The sequence below is a fragment of the Eubalaena glacialis genome, chromosome 5 (assembly GCF_028564815.1).
Source record: "Eubalaena glacialis isolate mEubGla1 chromosome 5, mEubGla1.1.hap2.+ XY, whole genome shotgun sequence".
NCBI classification, from domain to species: Eukaryota; Metazoa; Chordata; class Mammalia; order Artiodactyla; family Balaenidae; genus Eubalaena; species Eubalaena glacialis.
In genome coordinates, this window is record NC_083720.1 from 123,523,451 (window position 1) to 123,543,336 (window position 19,886).

The window sequence follows — 19,886 nt, forward strand, 5'->3', positions numbered from 1 at the left end:
CTCCCTGTGTCCTCAAGTCCATTCTCTACGTTTGTGTCTTTATTCCTGTCCTGCCCCTAGTTTCTTCAGAACCTTTTTTTTTTGTTGTTCCATATATATGTTTTACCATACGGTATTTGTTTTTCCGTTTCTGACTTACTTCACTCTGTATGACAGACTCTAGGTCCATCTGCCTCACTACAAATAACTCAATTTCGTTTCTTTTTATGGCTGAGTAATATTCCATCGTATATATGTGCCACATCTTTTTATCCATTCATCTGTTGATGAACATTTAGGTTGCTTCCATGTCTTGGCTATTGTAAATAGAGCTGCAATGAACATTGTGGTACATGATTCTTTTTGAATTATGGTTTTCTCAGGGTATATGCCCAGTAGTGGGATTGCTGGGTCGTATGGTAGTTCTATCTGTAGTTTTTTAAGGAACCTCCATACTGTTCTCCATAGGGGCTGTATCAATTTACATTCCCACCAACAGTGTAAGAGGGTTCCCTTTTCTCCACACCCTCTCCAGCATTTATTGTTTGTAGATATTTTGATGATGGCCATTCTGACCAGTGTGAGGTGATACCTCATTGTAGTTTTGATTTGCAATTCTCTAATGATTAATGATGTTGAGCATTCTTTCATGTGTTTGTTGGCAATCTGTATATCTTCATTGGAGAAATGTCTATTTAAGCCTTCTGCCCATTTTTGGATTGGGTTTTTTGTTTTTTTGATATTGAGCTGCATGAGCTGCTTGTAAATTTTGGAGACCAATCCTTTGTCAGTTGCTTCATTTGCAAATATTTTCTCCCATTCTGAGGGTTGTCTTTTCATCTTGTTTATGGTTTCCTTTGCTGTGCAAAAGCTTTTAAGTTTCCTTAGGTCCCATTTGTTTATTTTTGTTTTTATTTCCATTTCTCTAGGAGGTGGGTCAAAAAGGATCTGGCTGTGATTTATATCATAGAGTGTTCTGCCTATGTTTTCCTCTAACAGTTTGATAGTGTCTGGCCTTACATTTAGGTCTTTAATCCATTTTGAGTTTATTTTTGTGTATGGTGTTAGGGAGTGTTCTAATTTCATTCTTTTACATGTAGCTGTCCAGTTTTCCCAGCACCACTTATTGAAGAGGCTATCTTTTCTCCAGTGTATATTCCTGCCTCCTTTATCAAAGATAAGGAGACCATATGTGCGTGGGTTTATCTTTGGGCTTACTATCCTGTTCCATTGATCTATATTTATGTTTTTGTGCCAGTACCATGCTTTGTTGATTACTGTAGCTTTGTAGTATAGTCTGAGGTCCGGGAGCCTGATTCCTCCAGCTCAGTTTTTCTTTCTCAACTTTGCTTTGGCTATTCAGGGTCTTTTGTGTTTCCACACAAATTGTGAAATATTTTGTTCTAGTTCTGTGAAAAATGCCATTGGTAGTTTGATAGGGATTGCATTGAATCTGTTGATTGCTTTGGGTAGTAGAGTCATTTTCACAATGTTGCGTCTTCCGGTCCAAGAATGTGGTATATCTCTCCATCTGTTTGTATCATCTTTAATTTCTTTCATCAGTGTCTTATAGTTTTCTGCATACAGGTCTTTTGTCTCCTTAGGTAGGTTTATTCCTAGGTATTTTATTCTTTTTGTTGCAGTGGTAAATGGGAGTGTTTCCTTAATTTCTCTTTCAGATTTTTCATCATTAGTGTATAGGAATGCAAGAGATTTCTGTGCATTAATTTTGATCCTGCTACTTTACCAAATTCATTGATTAGCTCTAGTAGTTTTCTGGTAGCATCTTTAGGGTTCTCTATGTATAGTATCATGTCATCTGCAAATAGTGACAGCTTTACTTCCTCTTTTCTGATTTGGATTCTTTTTATTTCTTTTTCTTCTCTGATTGCTGTGGCTGAAACTTCCAAAACTATGTTGAATAATAGTGGTGAGAGGGGACAACCTTGTCTTGTTCCTGATCTTAGTGACAATGGTTTCAGTTTTTCACCATTGAGAACGTTGTTGGCTGTGGCTTTGTTATATATGGCCTTTATTATGTTGAGATAAGTTCCCTCTATGCCTACTTTCTGTATGCTCTTTATCATATATTGGTGTTGAATTTTGTCAAAAGCTTTTTCTGCATCTATTGAGATGACCATATGGTTTTTATTCTTCAGTTTTTTAATATGGTATATCACATTGATTGATTTGCCTATATTGAAGAACCCTTGCATTACTGGGATAAACCAACACTTGATCATGGTGTGTGATCATTTTAATGCGCTGTTGGATTCTGTTTGGTAGTATTTTGTTGAGGATTTTTTGCATCTATGTTCATCAGGGACATTGACCTGTAGGTTTCTTTCCTTGTGACATCTTTGTCTGATTTTGGTATCAGGGTGACCGTGGCCTCGTAGAATGAGTTTGGGAGTGTTCCTTCCTCTGCTATATTTTGGAAGAGTTTGAGAAGGATAGGTGTTAGCTCTTCTCTAAATGTTTGATAGAATTCACCTGTGAAGCCATCTGGTTCTGGGCTTTTGTTTGTTGGAAGATTTTTAATCACAGTTTCAATTTCAGTGCTTGTGATTTGTCTGTTTATATTTTCTATTTCTTCCTGTTTCAGTCCAAGAAGGTTGTGCTTTTCTAAGCATTTGTCCATTTCTTCCAGGTTGTCCATTTTATTGGCATAGAGTTGCTTGTAGTAATCTCTCATGATCCTTTGTATTTCTGCAGTGTGAGTTGTTACTTCTCCTTTTTCATTTCTAATTCTGTTGATTTGAGTCTTCTCGCTTTTTTTCTTCATGAGTCTGGCTAATGGTTTATCAATTTTGTTTATCTTCTCAAAGAACCAGCTTTTAGTTTTATTGATCTTTGCTATTGTTTCCTTCATTTCTTTTTCATTTATTTCTGATCTGAACTTTATGATTTCTTTCCTTCTGCTAACCTGGTGGTTTTTTTGTTCCTCTTTCTCTAATTGCTTTAGGTGTAAGTTTAGGTTGTTTATTTGAGATTTTTTTGTTTCTTGAGGTAGAATTGTATTGCTATAAACTTCCCTCTTAGAACTGCTTTTGCTGCATCCTATAGGTTTTTGGTCGTCGTGTTTTCATTGTCATTTGTTTCTCGGTATTTTTTGATTTCCTCTTTGATTCCTTCAGTGATCTCTTGGTTATTAAGTAGTGTATTGTTTAGCCTCCGTGTGTGTATTTTTTACGGATTTTTTCCTGTAATTAATATCTAGTCTCATAAATTTGTGGTCAGAAAAGAACCTTGATACGATTTCAATTTTCTTAAGTTTATCAAGGCTTGATTTGTGACCCAAGATATGATCTGTCATGGAGAATGTTCCATGAGCACTTGAGAAGAATGTGTATTCTGTTGTTTTTGGATGGAATGTCCTGTAAGTATCAATTAAGTTCTTCTCTTTTAATGTATCATTTAAGGCTTGTGTTTCCTTATTTATTTTCATTTTGGATGATCTGTCCATTGGTGAAAGTGAAAGTGGGGTGTTAAAGTCCCCTACTATGATTGTGTTACTGTCGATTTCCCCTTTTATGGCTGTTAGCATTTGCCTTATGTATTGAGGTGCTCCTATGTTGGGTGCATAAATATTTACAATTGTTATATCTTCTTCTTGGATTGATCCCTTGATCATTATGTAGTGTCCTTTTTTTCTCTTGTAATAGTCTTTACTTTAAAGACTATTTTGTCTGATATGAGAATTGGTACTCCAGCTTTCTTTTGTTTTCCATTTGCATGGAATACCTTTTCCATCCCCTCAACTTTCAGTCTGTATGTGTCCCTAGGTCTGAAGTGGGTCTCTTGTAGACAGCATATATACGGGTCTTGTTTTTGTATCCATTCAGCCAGTCTGTGTCTGGGTTGTTTGTTTTTTGATGTTGAATTCTATGAGCTGTTTATATATTTTGGATATTAACCCCTTATCGGTCATATCATTTGCAAGTATTTTTCTCCCACTCAGTATGTTGTCTGTTCATTTTGTCAGTGGTTTCCTTTGCTGTGCAAAAGCTTTTATGTTTAATTAGGTGCCATTTGTTTATTTTTGCTTTTATTTCCAATATAGTGGTAGGGGATTAAGAGAGACAAATTATTATGTATAAAATAAGCTACAAGGATATATTGTACCTCATAGGGAATATAGCCAATATTTTGTAGTAACTATAAATGCACTATAACTTTAAAAATTGTGAATCACAATATTGTACACCTGTAACTTATATAATAATGTGCATCAACTATAACTCAATGAAAAGATAAATAAAATATAATTATCCAATTGATGGTTTTGGTCTTACTGATAGCGCTATGGCCCTTTACCCTAGCAAGTATTCCTAGTTGTATCCTTAGAAGCCAATGCGTATTTATCTGCAACCTTATTGTAATCATTTCTAAAGATTCAAGATGCTTTGTGGATTTAATTTTTGCCAGATGATATTTAAAAACTAGAACTGAATTATAAATGAAGCTGCTTTTGTTAAGAACAACAAAGAGTGAGTTTGTGGACTTGTGAAGTTGGAGACCAAATCAGTATTCCAAACCAAACTCTACTGCTGCTATCTCATTAAACAGCATTGAGTAGACGTTTAAAGATTTTTATACATTTTAATTCAGCTGGTAAGTTGATTTAAAACAGCATTGATTTTTTTCCTAATCGTTCTTGGTCATGTATAACATACTAAATATCAAAATGAATTTGATACTATTTGAGGCTGTCTGTGCAACAGGGTATTAAATTCTTGGAGGCTTCTTTCCCCATGCTAATTTTCATCATTTTGCCATTATTTTCATTTCCCTTGGAGCTTTAGCTTTTTAGAATTATTATTCATTCTTTTCCCCGTATACCCCGATCATTAAACAATTAAGCCTTTGTCAGACAGAGCAGCAAGAGACTTTATGGATAATGATGAGGTTGGAAACTCCCCTGAACAACCTGTTGGCTCACCTTGGAAGAAGAGCATCATGCCAAATTATCTTTATATGCTCATGAACAATGTTTTAACAAGGGTGGATGGAGAGATGAGCATAGAGGGCAGTTCTAATGGAAGGAATGATAGCAAGATTCGCCTTAGCAAAACATGCTAATGCCTGGACAAGATGCTATCTGCTCTTGCTGCTAAATTAGGTACATATAGCTCTCTGCTATTTTACAAAATGAACTAGAAAAGAAATAATATACCTTTCAGAATTTAGAAGTCCCTCATATGACTATAAAGTGATTGCATAGAGATTATCCATTTAACCCAGTGTTTATGGTACATTAACTGGGTGGATTGTTTCTGAAAGTAAAAGTGGGATGGGCAGGAAGGAAGTTCATATGAAGGTAGCTGTAGGCTCTACCTACCTTTAATTCTTAGCTTTATACTGAACTCTGAAGTAACCGAGATTTTTGCTGTTGCTGTTTCCTAAATGCAGAATTTCAGAGTGGGATATCAGGACTTTAGTGTGAAGATACATCTATATTAAACCAGGAATCATTGGCAGTGACATTTGGGCACAAATATTTGGAAGATTTAAAGAACTGTGAAGCTTGATCATGGAAATCAAAGAGGAAGGAGCATCAGAAGAAGGCCAGAACTTTCTGCCCACACCCCAGGCAAATGATACTGGGGACTTTCAGTTCACAAGTGAGTATGCATGCACCCCCCAAATTAACTAACTTTGTTCCTTTGTGCTATTTGTTTCAGTGTTCTGAATCTATGATATGCCTCTCATCTTCTATCTTGGGTGAGGTAGATGATCATCTATGAAATGGTTAAATAGCAAATAGAATCATCATTGTTGAATGTGTATTAAGACATTAATAAATACTTTTTAAGTACACTTTCTATTGAACATTTTTATAATCTCACGTGGTATTATTTTTTGGAACATGGAAATTTTCTCTTTAAAACCAAAGACATTTCAGTTGAAAGCATTAGGGCACAATAGTTACACTAGATGCTTAGCCTGTCGCTGCCATACCTGAGAGCACTAAGTCACATAAATAGAGCAAGCTTGGCTATTTGGCCAAGATTTGCAGTTGAACATTAACACTGGTCTTTGTGCTACTCGAGTAATTAAAATCATTGGAAGAATTGCACGTTTTCTCTCATGCTTAACATCTTAGAGTTTGGGTTTGATTGTTTAGCATAAATTGTGTCTTTTTCTTTTCAGAAGATTCTTGTTGCCCAGTTATTTAACCCTGGCAAACATATGCCTAGCTTCTCATTTCATTTATATTATAAAAATAATCTTTAGAAAATGGTATTGGTTGGATGAGTTATTTTGAGAAATTTGATTGTCAGAGCTTACAGCAGATTGTTAATAACCTTTAAAAAAAACCCACAGTATTTGAAATTAACAAAGACCTACCTAATGATTGTCACTTTAACCTCTCTTGGAAAGTCTAAAATTGTTAACCATAGCAATGTTAAATGTCAGCAGGAAATAAAAATAAATGGTTACTCTGCAAAAAAAAGTGAACTCTGTAAATAAAAAATGGATGATTTTTATACAAAGAGGTGGTTCTAACAGTTGTCGACTGAAAAAAAAATGCACAATTTGAGAGCTGTGAGTTAAGTTTTATTTGGGGCAAAATGAGGACTATAGCCTGGGAGGCAGCATTTCAGATAGCTCTGAGAAACAGCTCCAAAGAGGCAGGAGGGAAGGTCAGTATATATGTGATTTTGGTGAAGGGAGAGTCCATGCAATCAAGCACATATTTTTTGCAGAAGGTTTCTGCTAGGCACCAGGAGCAGACGTCACCATGCAGGGTTTTAGTGGTTTTCTAGATATGAGGAGATGCAAGAATTGGGCTCATAAAATCGTCATCTGAAAATATCTAACCATCTGAAGACCGGTTCTGCCAGTTTTTCCCAGAGCACAGAGTGCCTCATTCCTGCTCTCCACCCTGAACTCCTTTGAAGGTCAGCAGCTGCAGCACATGATTTCATCCCTGTAGAGGCAGATGGCAAGTGCCAATCTGTAGTTAACACAGTAGATTCATGACCAAATGCTAATAAATTTAAATTGTATCTGATGGGTGCACCAGTAAAAATAAATGAGGAAAAGATTTTTACAATATTCTTACATTTCTCGGTCACCATGAGTGGTTACAAATGACATCCCAGTCCTCAGTCCCTCTTGTTTAGGAAGCCCCACACCATGTGTGGTCGTAGAGAGTCCATCTAGGACATGATCACTTGCCCCAGCCTTACCTTGCTACCTTCTAACCAGTAGACATTCCCATTTCCTTACCTTTTTCTCAGACTCACTTTCCCTCCCACTTCATCTTCAATCATTTAGCCATGTTAATAGATTTTTTTTAATTGCCAGAAAAGGAATAGAAACATTAACAGAATGCTGATTTGAGCTATCAGTAAGTTGGCTGAATAACCACCATCATCATGTCCTGAGTAAGCGAACCAGAGATAGCTCTTTAATTAATAATTTACTATTAACACCAGGTTGGAGTGGTGTGAAAGAGAAATCTATGTTAGAGCGGACTTTGGTGAGGTCATCCTTTGTGAAGGTCCCATCTCTGTCTACATGTATCCAAAAGAAACAGAAACAGTTGAAAATATGTTTTATATTTGTCATGCGGCTTACAAAAGCAACGTTTCTGAGTTTTTTATGGCCATGGTGCTAAATAGATCAATCAAATCTGTAGTCATATCTACAAATATTATGTCCTGCCCTGAGAACCGACTCCTTATATATATGTTAAGACAATTAACTGAGTTTATTTGTTCGGCCAACTAATGCATTTATACATACTGGGCAGGCTGAAAGTAATATATGCTGACACAATTTTCATAGTGAGTTAAATATCTTCAATCTGAATTTGTTCCTATTATTCATAGGTATTCAGAAGACTCCAAATGAACCTCAGCTGGAATTCATCCTTGGTAAGAAATTCCATCTTATTTATTTATAGCTATAAATGTAATAAGCCATTTGTACATATAATTTACAACTTTAGATACGTTACTTATATCATTATATATTTTATAAACTTTTGAATATCATTCTGTGAAAAAATTTCATTCTATGAGGTAAGTGTTATTTCCCCCAATTTATTAGTAAAGAATCCGAGCTGTGGAGCAGGTCAGCTCATGACCCAAGGATTGAGGGCTCAGTGGTGATGGGTCTGTGCCTCTCAATCAGGTCTGCTCTCCGCAAATCTGGTGCCCAGCACTCATTCTAATACAGTGACCCGATTTTGTTGCTAATCAACATTTCTCAAAATGCATCTGTCTAATTATCTACTCCTTGGGCTGGAGACTGGGCTCATGTAGAGTTTTCCTTGATCCTCCTTTATGCCATTTACAAGGTTCATGCCCCCTTTCGGTCTCACTCACTCAAAAATATCCCCTTACTCTTTTTTTAAAATAATTAATTAATTTTTGGCTGCATTGGGTCTTTGTTGCTGGGCACGGGCTTTCTCTAGTTGCGGCGAGCGGGGGCTACTCTTCGTTGCAGTGTGTGGGCTTCTCACTGCAGTGGCTTTTCTTGTTGCAGAGCACGGGATCTAGGCACACAGGCTTCAGTAGTTGCGGTGTGTGGGCTCCAGTAGTTGTGGCTCGCAGACTCTAGAACGCAGGCTCAGTAGTTGTGGCGCACGGGCTTAGTTGCTCCGCAGCGTGTGGGATCTTTCTGGACCAGGGCTCGAGCCTGTGTTCCCTGCATTGGCAGGCAGATTCCTAACCATTGCGCCACCAGGGAAGTCCCAATCCCCTTACTCTTCCGTCTTGATGTTGTGGACAGATCCTTGACTTTGAGAGTTTAATTTTAATTCAAAGCTTTAACTTGCTTAAGCAACTCTAAAGATCTGGCGCATGTAGAAATTTCTAACTTTGTCGAGGGTGAATTATTAAAAATGTGCACCCCTACAATATTGTAAACCAACTATACTTCAATACAATTTTTTTTTGCTTAAACATCAGTGGTTTTAAAAAAAATGTGTACCCTGAGGCTGGTCCACTACTTAGCTAGTGAGTGGGAGCTGCTTTGTGTTTGAATCAGGTATGACTACAAAGTGCTATTAGGGAATTAGCTGCAAAATAGTATTTAAAGGGGGTAAAAATATGGTTCCTATGAACTATTCAGAGAAGGTTTTTTTCCCCCCCTCTCTCACTGTTCTCAAATATTTTGAAAGGTCCCCAATATCTTTACATTTTATTTGTATGAAGTTTTATAGAATTGTAAATGCATGTATTCAATTTCATATAGAGACACCAGATACATTTTAGTATGCAAATCTTTAAATATTGATATACATATTTTATAAAGTTATGGGAAAATTGAAATATATACATCCGCTATCTGCAGTAGTTTTTAGTTGTTTGAAGTCCCAATTATTTTAGGAATATACTTTTTCATTATATAATGAAATAGGTTTCAAGTTTACATCCTTTGCTCGAAATATTACATTTTGAGGCATAACTTATTGAAAAGAAATAATCATAATTTTTTGGTTTTGTTTTCTTTCTCTTTCTAATAGATTTTATTTTTAGAGCAGTTTTAAGCTCACATCAAATGTGAACAGAAAGTACATCCCCTGCCAGAGTGGTACAGTTGTTACAGTTGATGAACTTACAGTGACAGATTATTATTACCCTAAGTCTATAGTTTACATTAGGATTCATTCTTGGTGTGATACATTCTATGGATTTGGACAGTGTATAGACATGTATTCATCATTATAATATCACACTTATTATCTTCACTGTCCTAAAAGTTCTCTGACTTCTAACTATTCATCCCCCTCTCTCCTGTAATCCCTGACAACCACTGATAAAGCTATACTTTATTTGTTTATTTTTCTAGAGAGTTCTCAGATGTTGTCAGATATAGAAAGAATTCATTTTTCAGAAAGGGAGCCAAGTAGCAAAGAAGGCCTAGGCACCTCTTGACTCACTGACTACTTGACTCTTGCTACTTGAGCCTTCATTTACTCATCTTTTGTTTTTAAGAGAAGAAATTCATTTTTTACCTTTTTAGCAGGACTCTGAAAAATGAAGATTTGTTAGACTAATTTGGTGTATTTCAAAACACAGAGAAAGCTTTCTTACTTGCATCCTGAGAACAGGGGAAATCTGAACTAGGCAGAAGCAATTGGAGTGGAGGCTGTTAGTCAAACATGGAGACAGAATGCCTGGGCCAAATACCTGTCTTCTGTTTCTTTTTTTTTTTTTTTCCCAGTTAAATTGCCCTTTGGGGATCCTTGAAGACCCCATAACTCTCACCAAACAATTAATATATACTTTTTCTTTTTTTTTTAATACTTATGTATATTCTTTTTTTTTTAACATCTTTATTGGAGTATAATTGCTTTACAATGGTGTGTTAGTTTCTGCTTTATAACAAAGTGAATCATCTATACATATACATATATCCCCATATCCCCTCCCTCTTGCGTCTCCCTCCCACCTTCCCTATCCCACCCCTCTAGGTGGTCACAAAGCACCAAGCTGATCTCCCTGTGCTATGCAGCTGCTTCCCACTAGCTATCTATTTTACATTTGGTAGTGTATATATGTCCATGCCACTCTCTCACTTCGTCCCAGCTTACCCTTCCCCCTCCCCCTGTCTTCTATTTCAATTAAAGTTATTTATCTTGTTCAAAGACCTAACTATACTAACTCTTTTGAAAGTGCAGTCAAGTTTGGGTACAATGCTGTCGTCACTTACATTTCTGGCTTTGAATCATAATCTCAGAGATGAGCAGCTCTGAGAATTTATTCATAATAATATTCCTACCACTTAAAAAAACAAAACTTAATTTTCTTTTTTTCATATCTATTCAAAAAATACAGTAGAATTCTTAACAACAGGTAATTTTATTTTATCATATGGCAGGAAATGCCTGACGAGTAAACAAAAGAAAGTTATTTAGAATCTTCAAGGAATTGTGCTCTTGATCCTGGAAGATGTATTTCCCAAACCGTTTGTTATGTTTCTTAGCACTTTAAGATCCTTAACTGTACCATCTCTTGAAGAACTTTTTGAAAAAACTACTCTTTCAAGGAGATTACAGCTAAACCCATGTAGGTTTTACAGTATATTTTTGTCTCTTTTTTCCTTTGAGTTTTTTTTACTCTCACAAATTATTCAAGATTTCATCTATTATATAGCTGACTTCACTTCATAATTAAAAATGAGAGAATAATAGTTTCTTAAATATTTTTGTCATCGTTTAAGAATGTGCATGTTTATTTAATCAGAAAGAAAGCAAAGCATCTTAATACAAAAAAAAAAAAAAAAATCTAGGAAAAAATGGAACAAATAAGGTAAGAGACTTTTTTCCACCTAATTTGCCAACTAAATTCTTTTGCGGGGGGGATTTTTTTAATTGAAGTATAGTTGATTTACAATGTTGTGTTAATTTCTGCTGTACGGCAAAGTGATTCAGTTATACATGTATATACATATTTTATATATTCTTTTCCATTATGGTTTATCTCAGGATATTGAATATAGTTCTCTGTGCTGTACAGTAGGGCCTTGTTTTTTCTCCATCCAACTAATTTTTTTTTTTTATATTTGATTATCAATTCTGTACCAAAGTATTCAAACAAATTGAGAGTTTCAATGGCCTTGCTTTTTAAATTGGGAAAACAGCCACACTAATTTTGTAGGTGTCATATTGCTTTGTATGAGTTATATTCCATCAAGGATTTGTCTCTGCCTTGTCTATATGCCACTATAAAATCATTATATCTTGCTGAATTTCCTCTGCTACATCTTTATCTAAGTAAATGAGTTAGGAGATGCTTAGTCAATTGAGCAAGCTCATCAGCTAAAAATAGTACAATATATGCATGTACTGATAAAATGAGTATCTCATGCCCATTGTCAACTGTATTTCTAGTGGTTGACTGCATTTAAATTCTGTAATTCACCCTTACACCTACAACTCTGCTTCCACATGTCTTTCATTGTTTCACTTGAGTACATTGATACCCTTTTTATTTTCACAAAGAGAAAAATAATTAAAAACCCAAAAGAACACAGATTTTGTTTACAGTCTAATAAAATCGTTTTCATTTCAACAAAGCTGGCATTTAAGAAGAGGGATCATTTCTTACAATCTGGTAACATTTCTTTCTTGAAACCACTGTGGAAAATGTATAGAGGTGAGTCATTTGACAAAGATATGAAAGAAAAGAAATTCCTATGAACTATTTCTTAAGTTTATCCCCCTGATTATGCTTATAATGTTTATTTTCATGCCTCCATTTACTATCTCCAAAGTCAATAGAATACTTAGAAGAATATGTTTTCGTATTTTTATATGGACACCACACATACCACAAATCCAAGGCAATAGTCACTAATGCATGTTAATGCACAGGAGGAATGGCATGTGTGTGTACATGTGGTTCTTGTGCTTTTTATTTGACACTGTGAAGTCACATTCTTTAAATAACTTACACGTTGATGACTGATACCTACTGGAAGCCAGACACAGGGTACATCAAAACACACATTTTATATGTGTCAACAGCCTCAGTGTCAATTATGATAGGAATGTGGGGATGTGGAGGCTGGAGTGAAATCCTTAACAAGTGCAAGTAATTCACTCATCTAAAGTGTATTAGGAGCATAGAAAACTTATAAATAAAGTAATTTCAGGTAGTGTTAAGTTCTATGTAGACAGAAACAGGGCGACTATCTAGAACGTGCCTGGGGGAGAGGTAGTTGACTTGGGGAACAGAAGGGCTCTTTTTGTTTTTGTTTTTGTTCATTGTTTTTTCAAAACATGACCACAATACCTTTATTAGTCCTAAAAATAGTGATAAAAATTCCTTAATATAATCAAATATCCAAAAACGTTTACATTTCAGAGGGCCTATTTTGAATATAGAGGGTCAAGGAAGGCCTCTTTGTGTCCACAGGGACTTATGCATGTTGCAGATGCTGATTTGAAAAGTATCCATACTAATGTAAGATCCAGGTGAACAAGAAGACAACCTACAGAATGGGAGAAAATATTTGCAAATGATGCGACTGACAAGGGATTAATTTCCAAAATATACAAACAGCTCATTCAACTTAATATCAAAAAAAAAAAGGAAAACAAACAACCCAATCCAAAAATGGGCAGAAGACCTAAGTAGACATTTCTTCAAAGAAGACATACAGATGGCCAACAGGCACATGAAAAGATACTCAATATTGCTAATTATTAGACAAATGCAAATCAAAACTACCATGAGGTATCACCTCACACCAGTCAGAATGGCCATCATCAAAAAGTCTACAAATAATAAATGCTGGCGAGGGTGTGGAGAAAAGGGAACCATCCTACACTGTTGCTGGGAATGTAAATTGGTGCAATCACTATGGAGAACAGTATGGAGTTTCCTTTAAAAACTAAAAGTAGAGTTGCCATAGGATCCTGCAATCCCACTCCTGGGCATATATCTGGAGAAAACTCTAATTCAAAAAGACACATGTACCCCAATATTCATTGCAACACTACTTACAATAGCCAAGACATGGAAGCAACCTAAATGTCCATTGACAGACGAATGGATAAAGAAGATGTGGTATATATGTATACAATGGAATATACTCAGCTATAAAAAAGAATGAAATAATGCCATTTGCAGCAACTTGGATGGACCTAGAGATTCATATTAAGTGAAGTAAGTCAGACAAAGACAAATATCATGTATCACTTACATGTGGAATCTTAAAAAATGATACAAATGAACTTATTTACAAAACGGAAATAGACTCACAGACATCGAAAAACTTACGGTTACCGAAGTGGGGGAGATAAATTCAGAATTTGGGATTAACATATACACACTAATATAAATAAAATAGATAAACAATAAGGACCTACTGTATAGCATGGGGAACTATATTCAATATCTTATAATAACCCATAATGGAAAAGAATCAGAAAAAGAATGGATATAGTTATAGATATATAGAACTGAATCACTTTGCTGTACATCTGAAACTAACACAACATTGTAAATTTACTATACTTCAATTTAAAAAAAAGGTTTTAAAAAAAAAACCCAGTTGACTTTCCCAGCAGGAGGGGGCAGGCTATAGTAGATACTTGTGCAGTAGGTAATAGGGTTTTAAGAATGGAAATACTGGGGTTCAAGGATAGTCAATCAGGTTGCTAGTTTGATCAGGCATGAAACCAAGCTATGAGCTGATCTGGGCTCTTAGTAAAAGAGGAAATGGCAAATAGTGAAGGACCATTTGCTGGGCTACTGGAATGCCAAGGTCAGATTAGGACAGTAGTAGGATAGAAGATGGGCTGAGCCAGTGAGATCCCTACTCCCATGGCCTCTTCTAGTCTCCCTCACCCTCACCTGTACCTCACCTCTGGACAATAGGATCAGCCCTGGTGCTTGGGTGATGCCAAGACTCTAGTGAGTAAAGGATAGAGAGAGATGGGATTCAAAGCCAACTGATTGTTAGATCCTTTGCCTTGTGTGAAGCTGATTTATCTTTTAAGAATCAGTACATAAATTTATGGAATGAATTTTTCCTGAGACTTTTTCCCCTGGAATTGAAAATGGATCAATTCCTCCCCTATAGGTTTTATTAGTACATAAAATAAGACTAATCTGAGGTTCAAATTATTTAACAGATCCTTACTTTTTCTTTCAGTTTTCTCTAAAATCAATAAATCTATATTAACTGCTATAATTTTCTTAGTAATATAGTGAAAATTATATCATATAACAATCAATAATAAGCAATGCAGAAATATATCGCAGTTATCTCTGTAAAGTTGTCATACATTTTCAGATAGTTATTGTCATACATTTTCAGATACTTATCTCTCTTGATTTCTGTTTTCCCATCTCATTTCTTGACTTTTTTTCCTAGTGCTTCAAAGTCAGGATAGATAAAGGGGAAGTTTAAGCCACTGTATTTCATCCCCAACTCAGAGTCAATCAGCACGTGTTGTTTAATTTTTATAGTGAAACATAGATTCTTAAGCTAGAAAACTATTCAGTCATTAAAAAATCATCTTTCAAAAGGATATTTCATCAAACAGGGGAATACAAGAGTTGTCAAAGCAGGATAACAAACTGCTTGTACAACATAACCCTTATTTAACTGTGTTAACAGTGTTTGTGTGTACAAAATAACAAGATTGGAAGACTAGGCATGAGTGTCTTTAATCATGGTTCTCACAACTTGGTACAGTTTTTATTTCCTTTGTTATGCTTTCCAAAGGAAAGCATAAAGATATTTTGTTATATCTTTTAAAATCTCTGCAACGTGCCCATATAAACGTCACGATCAAGTGTTTGTTTGTTTAAATAAATACCTAAAAAAGCTGAACAAGAAAGGGGGCATATTTGAAGGAGTCAAATTTTGCTCTTTACTTTCAGTTAACTCATAGTGCAAGTAGAGAGATCAAACTAAGACTCCTGAAGTGATTAAAAATATCCTTAAACGCTAAGCTATTTTTCAGGGGCTCTAAGAATACGAGAGATGGTGTCAAGGATCAAACTAGTATGAGAAGGAGTGGTCAGGAAAGGCTTTCCAAGGAAGACTAGCTAAAGCGAGTTTTTGAAGGAGGAAAGCAGCATTAGAACAGGTAGAGGAAAGGAGGAATCACATTTTAGACCAGGAGAACAGAAGAAGCAGACGCTCGGTGCTTGGAACAAGGTAAATCCTCCAAATTCAGAAAACACAGACACAAAAAGGCGTGCAATAAATACTTATTTTTATTACACCAAGTTACATATAACAAGCCAGCCATCTTGTCTTCCTAGAAGAGAAAATACAAACTGTGCTCTTAAATAGGATTCTTGATTCATCTGCTTCCTGGTCCTTTGGAATCATGGTATATACTGAAAAATCAGTGATTCCAAGTGCTTTATAGGAAATTACTTCACATTCACTCTGTAAGCCATGTCAGTTCTGCCATACATAATGTGACTAAATAAACAAATTGAAGTACACCCTTGTAGAAACTCTGTGTTCTCTATGGAAATAGAGACTTTAAAAAGTCTGTGGGCATGCAACCCACTATATACCTGTACCAGGTAGATGATGTGTACCAGCCTAGAATTCAGTGATTAAAATTCAGTTCTATCACAACATTACGTTATGGTGTAACGGCAAGATGTCGTTGGGTAGGTTACTTCAAATATGAGAGTGACTTTCAATAAGAACAAGAAGGATGCTGATTCTAAATAGTTTGTTCTTTGTTCTGTTGGAGCATATAGGTGATTTTGTGTACTGATTTTAGATTTTATATATACAGCCACAATATTTCTAATAACCCAGCTAGGAAAAAAAAAAGTCATGTAAATCATGTGATCAGTTTTCTGTGTTCAGAATTTGAAAATGTGTATAAAATACGCCCAAACTGACAAGCTGCACAAAACCTGTCTCATCTCTGTATAGACACTGCTTTTATAGCTTGCTAAGGCCTTCATTAACCTGCATGTCACATCCATTCATACTTTATGAACTGCTATAAATCAGCCATTGTTTTATATGTTTCTGGAAAAGAAAAAAAAAAATCTGAGGAGGCTCAACTTGCCAATTTTCTCCTGTGTTCACACTTCTACTCTCCTGCTGATCTGTGTTCATAAGTGATCATAAAGCTCTGACTTTTTTAAAGCTCCAATGGGAGAATGGAAGATTTTATTATATCTTCTTTAGTATTTTTACCCTCTACGTGGTATTATAGGCAAACTAAAGGGAATACTGAGCACAGAGGTATATTTTTGTATTTAATCTATTGATAAAAATACTATATGAAATACTTCTTCATATAAGCTGCAAGGTGATTTTCAAGCAACAAGAGAAACAACTGCTAAGAATGTGCTTTGCTCTAGTTTTTTGCTCATTATACATTGATTGCCATTTTCTTTATTCTTACAGTGTAAAGTACCGGGAAATCACAGTAATAGCTACCATTTTTTGAGCATCTACTATGTGCTTATCTCTTTACAAACAGGATGCCATGTTTTCCTTACCACAATTCTACAGGATAATATTAAAATAGCTAACATTTACTAAGTGCTTGTTTGTTCACCAGACGTTGTTCTAAATAATTTACATAAACTAATTACTTTAATTCTCAGAATTTCATTATGAGATAAATTCTCTATTATCATCTTTGTCTTATAGGAAAGGGTACTTAGACATAAACAAGTAAAGTTATGAACCTAAGATTTGAACCCAGGAATCTGAGTACAGAACAAACTCGCCCATATTATCTTCAATGGAAAGATGAAAAATCTAAGATTCCCAATGATCAACTTTCCAAAGATCTTATGGAAGTTGAGTGACAGAGTCAGGATCCAAGCTGAGTTTTGTCTGATCTGAACTCCTGCTTTTAACCATCAGGCTGTCCTCCCTCCTTCTTGATTCCTGTTTTTCAAGAATTTCCAGGACATGGTAGAGACAAACTATCAGGCCAGGTAGATTGTGATAAGGGCAAAATAAAGACATAAGCCAAGAACTATGGAAGTACTGAGCAAGCAGTGATTAAATATAACTGTGGCATCAGAAAAGACGTCTCAGAGGAAGTGGCATTTGGACCAGGTTTGGAAGGATGAGCAGGATTTCAGCTGGTTTAGAAGGAACACAAGAGACAATTCAGGCAAAGGGAGTAACAAACTACATGAAAGAAAATCCTACAGCTCATTTCCTAAGGTGATGAGTTTAATGCTCATTTACATTTTCCTCTTTATTACTTATAATCCCACTCTAAAAATAAATTAAGGCTCTAGAAATCTTCTTGCAGTATTTTACAATTGTTGCACATACATGAGAAACTTGTTTTAAAATTCTAAATAAACACAAGTCTTTCAACATTATTCTAGTGCTTGCAAATTGTATTTGGGGATCAGGAAGAATTGAGTCTTACTGGCTTTGGCGCTAAGCTATCAATAGATGAAACTCAAGGAAGGCTCAGGCCATGCTAAGCTAGACACGACAGGCTCTGTAGCCATGCTGTGTCCCTGACAATTGCCTACCTATGCAGAGCTTGCAGACACAAGAATCTGCCAGACGCGTCTTTCTCGGAGCTATCTCAATTTTGCCAGCATCGGGTAACTAGCAGTACTTTTGAAGAGATGTTTTTCAGAACAACAGTTTATCACCACAACCAAAATAATAGACAGTAGTTTTGCATTTCAGGCTCAAATTTCAGTCCACAATCTGAGTGAGGAGGCAATATAGCTAAGAGATGGGAGTGTGAAGACTACTCTAGAATTTTAACAATGTCTTTGTTACTACCTTGACAGGCAGCCTTGGAAAAATGACACAATGTCTCTGACTCCCTATTTTCTTCTCTGTAAAACAGGAAGGGGATCAGTATCTACCTTATATGGTTCTTGTTAGGATTAAACGAATTAATATACAGAAAACCTTTAAACTCGTATCTGACATATACCTAAGGATTGGTTAGCCTTTGCTATTTTGGATTTAACCTTGGGTAAATCACTTTGTCATACTCAGTGAGTACTTTTTTGAAAAGGGGTCTTGGCACTGAATTTTTGTGCATGATAATTGCTATCACTTATTGAACTCCTAAGTGCCAGGTATTGAGTCCTATTGGCTTTGGGGCTAAACTAGATGAAACTCAGAGAAGGCTCAGACCATGCTGAGTGGGACACAGCAAAATCTGTAGCTGTGCTGTGCCCCTGACAATTGCCTACCTATGCAGAGTTTGCAGACACAAGAATCTTCCCAATGTGTCTTTTCACATTTTATCTCTGATCTTAGAACAGACCAGCTAAGGGCTTCTCACTAGTCCTGTTTCACAGGTGTAGTCACTTGCCCAAGGGCATAAGGCCTGGAGTGGAGAAATATAGATTTTTAACTCCAAAGGCCATGTTCCTTGTGGCTGATTATTAAAAGTACAGGATTGGAGGGAGGTAGACAATAAAAGGTGCAATAAAACCTGAATCACGTTTTTGTACTGCTGAGATAGAGATTTAATTGAAGGAAGAGAAAGTGAACCAATTAGAGCTTCTTAACAGGTCTGTCGTGTGGGTAGTGTTTTCTGGCGACTCAAGATTTAATGTGTGCTCCCTCTGGAACGTAGCTGTTCTTATTGCTACTGGTCTAAATTCTAGCTTGGCATTCTTCAGGAGGTTGAGATGCATGACATCAGTTAATAAGTGAAAAGTATATAAGAGAACAAACGTCTCTTTTTGCCTCACTTCCTATTTGCTAGGAGTGTACCATTTAACTGAATTTTGTTGCAGTAAATTATATCTATTCTTCTGTTCCCATTTCTTTCTGAATAATATAACACGGGAACATTTAGTTAAGGGAGGCCTAAATTTATTATTCCACGTGGGTTTAGCTAATTACTTGTTAAATTACAGGTTTTTTTTTTTTAAATGTTCACATCTACCTTGTTTATCTGTCCTTCATCAACGATCAACATGCCCCATCCAGTTTATTTCTCTTTGTGTGTGATTTACCTAATTACTTTCTTTCCTCCATTGTCTAATCACTGAGAGTGCTGGTCACTGGAACAGGTCTACCTTTTCAGCATCTGTTGCTGCTTATGGGTAATTGAGGAATCAGGACTGCCTAGCAGCTTTGTTCATTAGGAAGCCACCGAGGTTATGAGGGAGCAAGGTCCCCTGATGCTGTTGTCTGTGTGGCTGAAATTTATCAGTGGGGCTTCTTGTCAAGCAGATGGCATGCAAATGTATCTAAGGCTACCTGGGAACCAAGCCAGGGGGAAGAAACCTAGTAGAGTGGAATGTGGGATTAAAGAAAAGTCCCTTCCCACATCCACTGTACAGAGCAGTCTTTTCCCAAATGCTTCTTACTTGAGCTTTGACCTTTCACAGTTGGCAATGGTGGTGCTCTCCCCATTTTACAACAGCAGAAACTGACTGTCAGATGGGTAGAGTGACTTGCCCGTGCTCATGTTTCTGGTGTAGCAAAACCCAAAACTT

At 36.1% G+C, this 19,886-nt stretch overlaps 1 protein-coding gene across 6 annotated transcripts in view; it reads left to right on the forward strand.

Moving 5' to 3' along the window:
• The window catches only part of INPP4B (inositol polyphosphate-4-phosphatase type II B), a 752,704-nt gene that overhangs the window by 389,389 nt on the left and 343,429 nt on the right, over positions 1-19,886 (forward strand). For all 6 annotated transcript variants that reach the window (XM_061192573.1, XM_061192572.1, XM_061192579.1 and 3 more), the window contains 2 exons: positions 5,392-5,603; positions 7,821-7,865. In XM_061192573.1, the coding sequence (XP_061048556.1) occupies positions 5,513-5,603; positions 7,821-7,865 (136 nt within the window). In that variant the 5' untranslated portion in view covers positions 5,392-5,512. The remainder of the gene's footprint in view (positions 1-5,391; positions 5,604-7,820; positions 7,866-19,886) is intronic.